The 13,973-nt window shown below is 41.3% G+C and overlaps 1 protein-coding gene across 1 annotated transcript in view; it reads left to right on the top strand.

The window, feature by feature from the left end:
• cdh13 (cadherin 13, H-cadherin (heart)) overlaps positions 1 to 13,973 on the top strand; it is a 958,412-nt gene that overhangs the window by 291,805 nt on the left and 652,634 nt on the right. The window contains exon 3 of the mRNA XM_055648933.1: positions 2,066 to 2,274. Within this exon, the coding sequence (XP_055504908.1) occupies positions 2,066 to 2,274 (209 nt within the window). The remainder of the gene's footprint in view (positions 1 to 2,065; positions 2,275 to 13,973) is intronic.

Here is a 13,973-nt window from a genome sequence, read left to right as displayed (position 1 = left end):
GCAAAAGACAAGATCAATAACAGTTCAGCACTACTGCATTTGATGGTCTGGTCGAAAGTATATTTGCTCAAGCTCAACCTCAAGAGGGAGACAAGTGCTACAATTGGAGCCACAGCTGACATTTTGAAGTTAAAAAGGTGGCTGGCCCAAGCTGTCTGCTTGCTACCCTTGCTTGCATCAGCATAGGAGAATTCAAGCTTCCTACTCGCTGTGCTAGCAGTTGCATTTATTATACATTTTTGAAGTTTGAAGTTATTCGATGGGAATTTCAAGGTAATAGGATCAGGAGCAGTCAGAGCAGCCATAATCTACTTGAATGACAGAGTAGGCTTGCTGAGGTGCATGGCCCATTCCTGCCCTCATTTTTTTATGCCCTATCTATCTTTTCACATACAGTACTTATCGCAAAATAGTTTTCATAACACATTGATAAGACATTTGAAAATTGGTGATCAGAATCAGGATTTATTTTCAATTCACTGATCTTTGGCTCACAGCCAAGGGACCAAATTTACTGCATTCTATTTTGGTTTGTGGAAAAAAGTGACCAGTCCATCATGGCTACTGGCCTCCCCACCATCGAAGGGATCTATAGTTTAGTTTATTGTTATGTGTACAGCGGTAAAATGAAAGGCTTTTGTTGTGTGCTAACCAGTCAGCAGTAAAATAATACATGATTACAATCGTGCCACCCACAGTGTACAGCTACAGTACATGATAAACAGAATATCGTTTAGTGCAAGATAAAGTCCAGTAAAATCAGATTAAATATAGCCTGAGGATCTCCAATGAGTAGCTCAGGACTGCTCTCTAATTGTTGATAGAGTGATTCAGTCGCCTGATAACAGCTGGGAAGCAACTGTCCCTGAATCTGGAGGTATCTGTTTTCTCACTTCTATACCTCTTGCCTGATGGGAGAGGGGAGAAGTAATATGGGGAAGAGTTATTTTATAACTCGCTGACTACGGGTTAATTTTTGGTTGGATGCACTCATTTGAGAAAAAAAACGTGAATTTCAAAAATAACCTGGTTCATTTGTTAGTAAAATAAAATAGTAAGTACTGCTCTTCTAATTGTTTGTAGATAGCAAACGGGAGAGGGGGGGGGGGGATCAAAGGCAATAAACGTCATTGCCAGTGTTATAACAAATTTACAGGATAATTTATGGCTAAATTTGCAAACCATGACCAAAACAAATCTGATTGTTTGTAGATATTAACATTAGTTGTTAATATTAGAGGCCAAAGAGAAAAGATTGCTACTTCTTTTAAATGTATATTCAATGTTGGTGTATTGGTTTTACATTGATGTTGTCATCCAGCTTTATGTGTTGTGAGATATTTATAGTCCCAAGTCAATATCCCTTCTCATGCAATGAATGCTTTCTTGTCATTTTACATGAATATTGGTAGAAGCAATCCATGTGCTCTGTGTAGGAAGAGGTGGCCTGCCCCTTGGAGCTTGAAACACCACTGTGTCTTTTGGCAAGTCCACCATCGATTTTCTGGCAACTGGTGGTTCGGCACCTCCTTTAATCCGGACAAAATTATGAGAGCACACTTGAAATCCCCCACTAGAAGTCTCCCTGAAAATGTGGCATCTGGGCCAGGTGTGACAGACGATCTTGATCTCATCAGGACTTTGGCGCCAATCGGCGGGTTGAATTTCCTTTGCGGCCGGAGCTCTGGAAGTCTAGCCCAGACAGAGCCAACAGGTTCGTTCCCATAGCTGACTTTCGCGGCTGATGAGTGGGTCTAATTTGCCGCCTGAGGCCAGGGCTCTGGAACTCCATGGGCCAGAGCCGGCATGTCCGTTCCCATGGCCAACTTCCCCGGCCAACTTTGCAGCCTTCCTTGGATCTTGATTCCCAGATATTGGTTCTGAGATGGATCGTTCCAGTAACATTGGCCTCCTCTCCGAGGCCGTGAACTCTGGTGCTCTGGCAAAATGGATAATCCAGATAGGCTCTGGAACCAAGGGGGCTGGAAAATCAGTGGTGGACCTGTAATAAAATCTGGCAGGGAATGCTATATCTTTAATTGCCTTTTCTTTCAATGTCTTTCAGTGCTCTTTGATGACTGCAGTGGGAATGAAGGACTGGAGTTTTCAATTTCAAATCCAGACTTGCGGGTTGAAGCAGATGGTTCTGTGTTTGCTACAAAAGATATGGAGCTGATTATACCTGGATTCCACATCCAAGCAGCATCTGTTCATATGCAGGACTTGGCCAAAGTTCAGATCGCAAGAGAAGACACGGGCAGTAGTTTTTTGAAGGTAATGGTGTATACGCAATCTCACGTACCACTTGGTTCCTTCTTTGCAAAAGTCTCGTTATGAGTGATCAAAATCATTTATTATCTTATTTGCTCATGTAGTCATACAGACCTTTAAATCAAACCCAAACCCAAAGGAATTAGTATGAATTCATGCTTACAGAGATTCACTATGGCCTTGTCTGACCCTGCAGGTATGAATTAATTCCTTCACAACTCCCTGGTCAACTCGTCCCTTCCCACCCAAACCGCCCCCTCCTCAGGTACTTTCCCCTGCACCGCAGGAGATGCAACACCTGTTCCTTTACCTCCCCCCTTGACTCCATCCAAGGACCCCAACAGTCTTTGGAGGTGAGGGAGAGGTTCACTTGCACCACCTCCAACCTCATCCACTGTATCCGCTGTTCCAGGTGTCAACTTCTGTGCATCGACGAGACTAAGCGCAGGCTTGGCGATTGTTTCGCTGAACACCTCCGCTCAGTCAACCTTAACTTACCTGATCTCCCGGTTGGTCAGCACTTTAACGCCCCCTCCCATTCCCAATCTGACCTTTCTGTCCTCATATTTCGCTTGGGGATCTTACACCCCTGCCCTATGAACATTGACTTCTCTAACTTCAAATAGCCCTTGCTTTCCCTCTCTCTCCCTCCCCTCCCCCTTCCCAGTTCTCCCACCTGTCTTACTGTCTCTGACTACATTCTTTCTTCATCCTGCCCACTCTCCTGATATCAATCTGAAGAATGGTCTTGACCCGAAATGTCACCCATTCCCTCTCTCCAAAGATGCTGCCTGGTCCGCTGAGTTACTCCAGCATTTTGTGTCTATCTTTGGCATGAATTAATGATGGAGAGGAAAAAGTAACTGCAAACTTCTTAACCAAATCAGCACATCCCCATACTGCACCAGATTATTATTCTTGAATTTTCCCTGGTGAGTTTTGAACTCGCAATCCCAAGAGAGAGGCACATGTCTGCTATGAACGGTGTCCATGAGAATGCTAAATATACACTTCTCCCTGTGAGTGAAGGAGATTGAGAAGAACTAAAATCAGCTTCCAAGTCTCCTGTTCTGATTTATAAAGTCAAAAAGGCACAAGAAGCTAAACAGGATGGAGCCTTGGCAGAGAATTATCTAACACGAGAACATAAAATTAATTAGTAGAGGATTAAAGGGATGATGATGAAAAATGGTTTCACCTGAACAGTAATAACTCCTGGAACTCACCGTCTGAAAGAACGACAGAGGACGTTGTTACATAAACATGTACTTGGATAGTAGTTGAAAAATCAAAATGTGTAAGATTGAAAATTGAGAACAGTGAATAGAAAGTTCTATTCCCACCGCAGATCAGCATGCCGAAATGTCTCATTTTGTATTGTAAATTTCTATTCTGTATAAACTTAGTAGATTTTTCATTCAGTCCCTCAGTTGGGTTAATGGTGTGTCTTACTACAATTGGAACATGCTTTATCTGGCACTTTTAACCTACTAAAAGATGGCAAGGCACTTCACATGAGCTTTGTCGCACGTAGCTTGAAACTGAGTTATGTGGAAAATGACCAAAAGGCTGGTCAAAGAGATAAGATTTTAAGAGCACCTTCAAGGAGATGAGAAAGCGAGGGAGGGCCAAGGGCAAAGAAGCGTAATAGGAATACTAGATCATGGAGCCTTAACTGATGAAGGCACAGCTGCCAGAGATTAAACAGAGATGCTAAAAAAAAAACTGAATTGGAAACCAGCAGTTATCATGCAGATTTTCAAAGCTGGAGGAAATTAAAGGTGGAAAGGGGTAAGGGCAAAAATTGGTTTGAAAACAGTGTTGTGAATTTTAAGCTGAGATTGGTCAGAAAGCACAGATGTCTGGTTAACAGGACTTATTTGTGAGTTGGCTACAGGCAGCAGAGTTTCGAATAGCGTTGGATTTAGCAAGTGGAGAATAAGCAAGTAAGACAGAAATGTATGGGAATTGTCAAGGGCAGAAGGACCAGGGGCATTAGGTGAAGGTTTAAGCAACTGAGGAGCCAGGGAAGGTAATTGTCTGGCTCTAAATGGATGGATAGAAAAGTAACCAGATATAGCAGTCCTAGCTGGACAACCACGGAGAGACATTAAAAGAAAACAGTGGACAATCTTCATCCAAGATCGAGGCAGGTGAATGGGGGTAAGTTACTATCGTCAAATGAACAGTGTGATGAAGGACATATTTGTAGAATAGGAGCCGTGTACCTGAGGAGGGCGTTGTTCAGATTATCAGCGAATATGGGAATTGGGAAGGACATTTGTCCGGCCAGCATTTGGTGAGAAAAAAGATCAAGGGAACTGGAGATGTGTTTTTCTGATATGTTGATCTTAAAAATGGACATGAGGGTTAATAGGAGATGTAGGTTAGTGCTGGGGTTTCACATGTTGACTATTTTGGGACAGAATATCAAATGAAACAGGACACACTTTATTGTGAGATTCAGCCCTCAAGCTGTATATGTGGCACAACAGTGCATCAAATAAATTTTCTCCATGCCAAAGTCCTTAGGCAATGGTAATTCCACTATATTTGACAGTACTGGGCCTATGCACGCTGGAGTTTAGAAGAATGGAGGGGGGCCTCATTGAAACGTACAGAATAATGAAAAGCATCCCGACTCAAAACTAATAATACTAGGAATATCCGAAAAAAGACTTAGAACAAGCCAAAGAAACTTTCTTGATTATAGTATAATAACTGGGAAAAAATTAATATTAAAATTTTGGAAAAGTCCTATAACCCCCACAATTAAAATGTGGTTTATGGAAATGTCAGAGACCTTACATTTGGAAAGAACTAGACTTGTCTTAATTGACAAACAAGAATTATTTGTTATAATATGGTCTCAATTCATTGACTTTTTGAAAGGGTAAATTGGTCCAGCACGAGAATCTGACTGAAGCTCGAACTCAGGATTAGATAATAGTTATGCTTTATAACCTACGGACCTATCTCCAAAGTTGTATTATTGCTAAATTACTCCATGCTTCTTCATCATGCCTTTTTTTTCTCACTTTCTATCTATATAAAAAAAAAAAAAAAATAGAAGCAGAGTTAATATACAACTGATCAAGGAGGACCACTATTATTTTGATAGTTGGATTTCCACCTATTAGTGACATATGACTGATATACAAGAAATGTTTTTATTATGATATGCACATGCCTCTAATAAAAATATTATTAAAAAACAAAGAATAATGAAAGGCTTGGATAGAGTGACTGTGGACAGGATGTTTCCACTAGTGGAAGAGTCTAAGTCAAGGGGTCATAGACTCAGAAGTAAAGGACATTATTTTAGAACGATAAGAAGGAATTTATTTTAGTCAGATGGTGGTGAATCTGTGGAGGCAAAGTCAGTGGATATATTTAAGGCAGAGATAGATAGATTCGTGATTAGTACGGGTGTCAGAGGTTATGGGGAGAAGGCAGGAGAATGGGGTTAGGAGGGATAGATAGATCAGCCGTGAATATATGGCGGAGTAGACTTGATGGGCCGAATGGCCTAATTCTACTCCTTTCACTTATGACGTGATATTTACAATAGCCTTTTTCACTTATGACGTGATATTTATCACACTTCGAATGACAAACAGTTCAAGAGCTCCCTTCACACATTGGTGATGGAGGAGTGAGCAGAGATGGATTTACAGTATTATGACAGTGTGCAGTGGAAAAGCAGCCAAATATCTTTGTTATACTGTTGAATATCTTTGTGTTTCAGAATGATCTGGTATGGCTGATTTAGCATATGGGCAGGGCAGGGTGCCACTTAATGTAGATAGATACAAAAAACTGGAGTAACTCAGCGGGACAGGCTGGGTTACTCCAGTGATGTTTCGGTCGATGTTTGGGTGATGTTTCGGGGCGAGATCCTTCAGACGGTCTGAAGAAGGGTCTCAACCCAAAACATCACCTATTCCTTTTCTGCAGAGATGTTGCCTGTCCCGCTGAGTTACTCCAGATTTTTAGAAACATAGAAAGTGCCAGTTTCCATGCTGTATCTCTAAACTCTGAAGTCTAACCTGCTGACTTCCACTTGCACTTTCTTCTTTTTGTAAATCCAATTGTGTATTAGCACTGAATGAAGACGACAGGCTGCAATATGTAGAGATAGAAACATAGAAACATAGAAAATAGGTGCAGGAGTAGGCCATTCGGCCCTTCGAGCCTGCACCGCCATTCAATATGATCGTGGCTGATCATCCAACTGAGTATCCTGTTCCTGACTTCTCGCCATACCCCCTGACCCCTTTAGCCACAAGTGCCACATCTAACTCCCTCTTAAATAAAGACAATGAACTGGCCTCAACTACCTTCTGTGGCAGTGAATTCCACAGATTCACCACTCTCTGTGTAAAAAAATGTTTTTCTCATTTCTGTCCTAAAAGACTTCCTCCTTATCCTTAAACTGTGACCCCTTGTTCTGGACTTCCCCAACATCGGGAATAATCTTCCTGCATTTTTGTGTCTATCTTCGATTTAAACCAGCATCTGCAGTTCCTTCTCACCACTTTGTGTAGTCCATTCAAACCTGACTGACCAAAGCTGTAGTCACCAGTACATCTTTGTGTCTATGCCGCTTTGAACTACAGGAGATGAGATATTAGTTGTACCAGAGAGAATGGCCAGGGTGAAAGGGATGTTAATGAAGATTATCACACAAAGGGTGGAGCTGATCTTGTATCAGTACATTGTGGGTGGCTCAATTGTAAGCATGTATAGTCTTTCCAATGACTTATCAGCACACAACAAAAAGCTTTCCACTGTACCTCGGTGCACGTGACAATAAACTAAACTAAACTAAGGTGAAGATATGGCTGAGCAGACCTATCCCATGTATTTTAAGAGTTATGAGCAGCAGTTGGGGATTTGACTGCATAATATGGGATCCTTTTCCAAGCTTCTAGATTACTGGTACTCTAATATCATTACAATGTGCCCTGGGGAGGAAGATGCACCTGATGTTGATCTCTCTAATTTCTACTCTTGTATTTAGAAAACAGAAATACTGATTAAACAACATTGATTCGTGCATGATTGTAGCCTCCACAGTATGGATAGCTCAACAGTGAGCAGTTTTGGTCATCGTATCTGAGGAAGGATGTGCTGGCATTCGAGAGGGTCCAGAGGAGGTTTACGAGAATGATCAGAGGAATGATTGGGTTAACTTATGGTGAGCGTGTACACGCTGGAGTTTTGAAGGATGAGGGGGACCTCATTGAAACTTACAAAATAGAGAAAGGCCCGGATAGAGTGGATGTGGAGAGGATGTTTCCACTAGTGGGAGAGTCTAGGGCCAGAGGTCATAGCCTCAGAATAAAAAGGTGTACCTTTAGGAAGGGAATGAGGAGGAATGTATTTAGTCAGTGGTGGTGAAGCTATGAAATTCATTGCCACAGAAGGCTGCGGAGGCCGTCAAAGGATATTTTTAAGATGAAGATTGATAGATTCTTGATAAGAACGGGTGTCAGGGGTTATGGGGAGAAGACTGGAGAATGGGGTTGAGATGGAGTCGACTTGATGGGCCAAATGGCCTAATACTTTTCAAATCACTTATGAACATGTTCTTATGGTAGAGCCCTGGGAAGTGTTGAAGAACAGAGAGTCCCAGGGATGCAGATACATAATTCCATGAAAGAGGTAGACTGGATGGTGAAGAAGGTACGCTTACTTTCATCATTCGTGTTATTTAGTACTGGAGTTGGGATGTCATATTAAGACTGTACAGGACATTGATAAGGCCGCATTTGGTGTATTGTGCAGAGTTCTGGCCAACCTGCTATAGGAAGGATATCATTACACTGGAAAGGATGCAAAAAAAATGATGAATGTTATTTGCTTGGAGGTTTTGAATTAGGAGAGGCTCGATAGGCTGGATCTTTTTTCCTTGAAGTCTAGGAAGCTGATCGACTTTGGAATTTAATAAAATCTTGAGTGGCAGAGATAAGATCAATACGAATTGGATAAGTTTGGATTGATATTCTGTAGGTGCAGGCAAGTGGGACTAGCTCAGTTAAGGCCCTGTCCCACTTTCCCAAGTTACTCACAAATTCTCCCGAGGTTTCCCCTTGATTCAAACTCGGAGATGCCAGCCGTAGGTACTCGGGGCTATATTTTTTACTCGTGGACGTTTTTCAACATGCTGAAAAAACGTCCCGACTTACCTGATGCCCCGAGTACCTATGGCTGGCATTACGAGCCACTATGAAATATCTATGGCCTCCTACGGACTCGCTACGGACTCACTACGGACATTCTCCGAGTTTGAATCAAGAGGAAAATTTGGGAGAATTCATGAGTAACTCGGGGAAAGTGGGACAGGGCCTTTCGGCAACTTGGTCAGTGGGAATGAGTTGTGCCATAGGCTTGTTTCTGTGGTGCATAGATCTGTGGCTTTACCTCCTGCCTTTGGGCATTGAGCCCAATGACAGTGATCTGTTTTTAAAAAAAAATACTGATGATGTTGGAAATTTGAAATATAAACAGGAAATCCAGGAAGTGCTCCACAGATCTGTGGGAAGAGAAACGGGGTGAGCATGTTGGCCGCTATATCATTTTGATCTTTGCTCTGAAAGGTCTTCCCTCCTGAACCGAATATTTCTTTGTTCCAAACAAATCAAGTCAGATGTTTAGTTTAGTTCAGAGAGACAGCATGGAAACAGGCCCTTTGACCCACCAGGTCTAGGCCGAGAAGTAATCACCTGTATATCAGTTCCATCCTACACAATAGGGACAATGCACAGAGGCCAATTAACCTGTATGGCTTTGGAATGTAACTGGAGCACCCGGAGAAACCCACGCGATCACAGGGAGAACATATAAACTTCGTGCAGATGGCACCCATAGTCAGGATCGAACCCGGGTCTCTGGTGCTGTAAGGCAGCAATACTGCTGTGCTACTGCATTAACCTTTAACAGCATGTGCGGAGAGGTTTATTAGGCATATTTTGAAGAGTCACAGATGAGACGTGTTATAGTGTGACCGGCTTTTTATCTTGACTTAAACTCTGGATTTTTATGGGATTACCAAAGAACATCGGAACATCTACAGCAGTATGTGAGAAGTTGAGTATCTTATTCCAGGCCACTCACCTCCTTACTTCTCAAAGCCTTTCCTCCAGTGCAAGACAAATATCAGAAATACATTCTACTTGTTTTGACGAGTGCCGTTCCAACAACATACAGCCACCTCAAAATTATAAATTCATAAGTTCATAAGTTACAGGACATAATTAAGCCATTTGGCCCATCAAGTCAAGTCAAATTCACATCTTGGGAAACCAATATTGAGAACTGCAGAAGTCAAAAGTGCTTAATTTTCATACGTACTGAAAACAGAACAATTTCATCCTTACTTGAAGCAGCATTACATGCCATATACATTATACACATAGATAATATATACTAAACAATGTGTGCTAAAAGTGATTCAATAAACCCTCAAAAAAATGTCCGCCGTTATTTTGGATCTAATCCTGTTTAATTTAGTTTAGAGATACAGCGCGGAAACAGGCCCTTTGGCCCACCGATTCCATGCTGACCAGGATTCCCCGCACATTAATACTATCTTACACATACTAGAGACAATTTACACTTACTGTATACCAAGTATACAAACCCAAGCTAATTAACTTACAAACTTGTAGGTATTTGGAGTATAGGAGGAAACCGAAGATCTCAGAGAAAACCCACATAGTCACAGGGAGAACCTACAAACTCCGTTCAGACAGCACCCGTAGTCGGGATCAAACACTTGTCTATGGCGCTGCAAGGCAGCAACTATACCGTTACACTACCATGCTGGAGATAAATATTGCAGAGACACTAGAGAATGTACCATTTTCTTTGAATAATATAATGCACTCCTTCACATTCATAAAGGAAGCAGGAGAATGCTATAGTTTAAGATTTTATTCAGTAATGCATTGACGTGTCACCTTAGATTAGGCACTAAGATTCTGGAACCAATCTTTGAACTCAGATGTAATTGTTCCCTTTGAACCATAGCGAACATCTTAAAATAATACACCACAAAAATGTTGTTCCAACGTGGATATCACGCCAAGTTCAGTTGCCCTTCATTGACTGACTACATTCTTATGGAAAGATAAAGGGCAGGTTTCATTAACTGATGTTTCTCTTGATCCATGGAGAGAAGGTCGTTGATGAAGCAACCAAAGACAATTGTGTTAAAAAGTATCTGAGGGTCTTAATATGCCTTAAATAACGAGAGGGTATGGTCGTTATGGTGATGCTCCATCAATTGCCCATCATCTAATTCATAACTCCAGATTTATTTCACGTCACAACATTTTGCCAACTATGCTTTTCCTAGAGCAGCCTTCGAAAATAATAAAATGCACAGTGAGAACTTAAATAGAGCGTTTAGGATTAAACTATTTTTATTTATTTTCTCCTGACATTACTTTCATCTTACCAGCAGTTGAATTGCAGGCAATTTTCCACACTGACTCTTTGGCAGGCTGTGCAAGTCTAAATGTGTTGAGAAAACTCAGCATTAAAGTGCGATTAGGCTCAACTTGAGATCGTCCCTGCTAAAAGCCCACTTTGCTCTGCAGTTGTAGTCATCACTTTCTTTGGCTGCATTCAGAATTTAAATCTTTCCTCACGGTGAGAACAATATTTTATCTGTGCACTTTTCATGAGCTACATTTTTGGGCGATTTTTAACTGCAGGAAGAGTGGGTAGGAATCAGTTGGACGGAAGCTGATGCAGAAGGCAAACCATCTGGACATCTGCAGGAAGAGAGCCAGGGGACTTACCTTTAGGACCCCATCTGCTTAGCCCTGTCACTCTCTTATCTTAAATAGTGGAAGCAACAGCTGGTTGATAGATGTGAATGGCCTGTTTGATGGCACAGGATAGTCAAAGAAGAAATAGGCACTTGTACACAGATGGTCGGTTGGGGGAAAATGGGATCCTCATGCAGGGCAAGGTAAACATATTTAAAAAAAACAGAATCCGCAGGCAACACAGCTGATGAAGCAGAATTTGTGGGAAGAGAAACAGTTAATGCTTCAGATCAGATATCCTTTGTAGAACTGGAAAAGAGAGAAAAATAACTTGTTTTTCTATCGCAGAAAATAGTGGCTCGGACAAAGGGAGGATCTCAGAAAAGAGGGCACCAAATGTTTTGATGACAACAGGTTTAGTAGCAGTTAATGTCCTCACTCTCTCACCTAAGCAGTAGAAGAAACAGTCAGTATACCATTTCTCACTGGAGCCTAAAGAAGTATTCTAAATATTATGATCCTCCTTTAGTGCCTAAATTTAATCTGATAATCCTGGAGTAAATTTTACTGAATCCATGTACAACACTGTTAGTAGAGAATAAATTCATAATAGTGGTCTGTATTGAAGAATACTTGGTCTTAAATGTAATACAGGGAAAGTAAACTTGTGGTACACCTTTGTGAGGGTCTGAAGCTTCTGAACCCGTCTGAAGAAGGGTCCCGTCCCGAAAGTCATCCAACCTTTTTCTCCAGAAATTCTGCTTGACCCGCTGAGGTACTTCAGCACTTTGTATCCATCTCCGGTACACTTTTAGTCGATTAAGCAATTGCTATCATCTGATGTAAAAAGAAAACAGGACTTTTACCTTTTACTTGACCTTTTTTTCAGTTTTAGTTTTAGTTTTAGAGATACAGCGTGGAAACAGGCCCTTCGGCCCACCGTGTCCGCACCGACCAGCGATCCCCGCAAATTAACACTCTCCCACACACACTGGAGACAATTTTACACTTATACCAAGCCAATTAACTTACAAACCTGTGTTTAAGAGGGAACTGCAGATGCTGGAGAATCGAAGGTTACACAAAAAAGCTGGAGAAACTCAGCGGGTGCAGCATAGATGCTGCTGCACCCGCTGAGTTTCTCCAGCTTTTTTGTGTAACCTAACTTACAAACCTGTTTGTCTTTGGAGAGAGGGAGGAAATCGAAGATCTTGGAGAAATTCCACACAGGTCACGGGGAGAAGGTACAAACTCCGTACAGACAGCGCCTGTAGTCAGGATCGAACTCAGATCTCTAGCGTTGTAAGGCCTGCCCTGATCACTCTTGGTTACATGACAGAAAATCTGGGCTAGAATCTGAGGAGGAATGCCTGTCTGAAATGACGTTGTACAGATTTGTTCCAGGGAAACAGCTGAAACCATTGGAAAACATTAACAATATCTCAGGAGAAAATATAAATTAGAGTGTAATGATCATTTGATTAAAAATTAATTACGAGGTAATTTAGTGTTACAATAATCAACCAAACATTCATAGGTTGAAGTGGTAAAGCTATTGGGATCTGCGAGAGATTTAACCCAACAACCATTAAATGGGCCGTTTGTTTCATCTAATGTCATGGTTAACGAAACAACTTCCCTTGTCAGCATTTTCATTCTTGTTAATTAACGGGTCATTATGCCAGGAACTATCAAATAAAACATGACATATCTAATTTCAGTTTGCTTCAAACTTGTAACCTGTGTCTTAGTAAACAACTAAAGCACCATTTCCTAACAGAAGTTATTTCAGAATTTTAAGTTTCAACTTAAATGGGGCGGCACAGTGGCGCTGTGGTAGAGTTGCTGCCTTACAGCGCCAGAGACCCAGGTTCGATCCTGACTACAGGTGCTATCTGTTTGGAGTTTATACGTTCTTCCTGTGACCAAGTGAGTTTTTTCCAAGTGCTCCAGTTTCCTCTCATATTCCAAAGACACGCGGGTTTGTAGGTTAATTGCCTTCTGTAAATTGGTCCTAACGTGCAGGATGAGAAACTGGGATAACATAGAATTAGTGTACGGGTGATCGTTGGTCAGCGTGGACTCGGAGGGCCGAAGGGTCTGTTTCTACCCTGCATCTCTAAAACTAAAACTGCAACTACCTAAACATTAGGAAGACTCACACCATTGTCATTCCCAAGGCACCCATTTTCCCTGTTTGAACCAGGATTGAAATTTCCATCCCATGCATTTTCCATTACCAAAACGACGTATCTCACTGCATGAGATGTTCTGCACCTGCTGCTTCTGCCGCTGCTGATACCATTATCCATGCTTTTACTGACCACTTCAGTGCACTTGTGCGGTTCCTTCAATATAAACCTTTAGTCACTCGGGGCTCCTCCAGAAGCCTACTACTTATAATACCTACTTACATTGTCGTGTTCTTCATCACCACTTTGCTTGCTGACATAAAATTATATTTTCTTCCGAAAAACATCTTGACTTTGAAGTTTTTGTAGTTTTAAATTCCTCTTTGGCTTCAGCCTTCCTATATTTTCACAATTGCATTGATTGTGCATTTTCCAAACCTTATGATTTTGTGAACTGATGATCACATGTTAAATTACTTAATATATAAGCTGCCACAATGATTTTATCAAATGTCCAGCATAATCATAAATGAAACAAATAGATGGTAAAACGATGATTCTTTAAATGTTATGCTTGATGAATTATTTATTTTTGCTAGTATCAATCACAACGGAAACTGCTGCAATTGAAGCTATATATATTTCTGCCTTTGATGTTAATGTTTGGAAAGTTTGGGTCACGAGTAATAGATTGAGTTTGGGTGGAGATCAATAAATTGATTCTTAATGGAAGCAAAATGCATTTTTCATCTCTGGTCATACATAGTATAGTTGTAATAAATGCATTGCC

The sequence above is a fragment of the Leucoraja erinacea genome, chromosome 17 (genome assembly GCF_028641065.1).
Source record: "Leucoraja erinacea ecotype New England chromosome 17, Leri_hhj_1, whole genome shotgun sequence".
Taxonomy (NCBI): Eukaryota; Metazoa; Chordata; class Chondrichthyes; order Rajiformes; family Rajidae; genus Leucoraja; species Leucoraja erinaceus.
The sequence above is the reverse complement of the archived record's forward strand: the minus strand, read 5'-3'. Positions and strand labels throughout refer to the sequence as shown.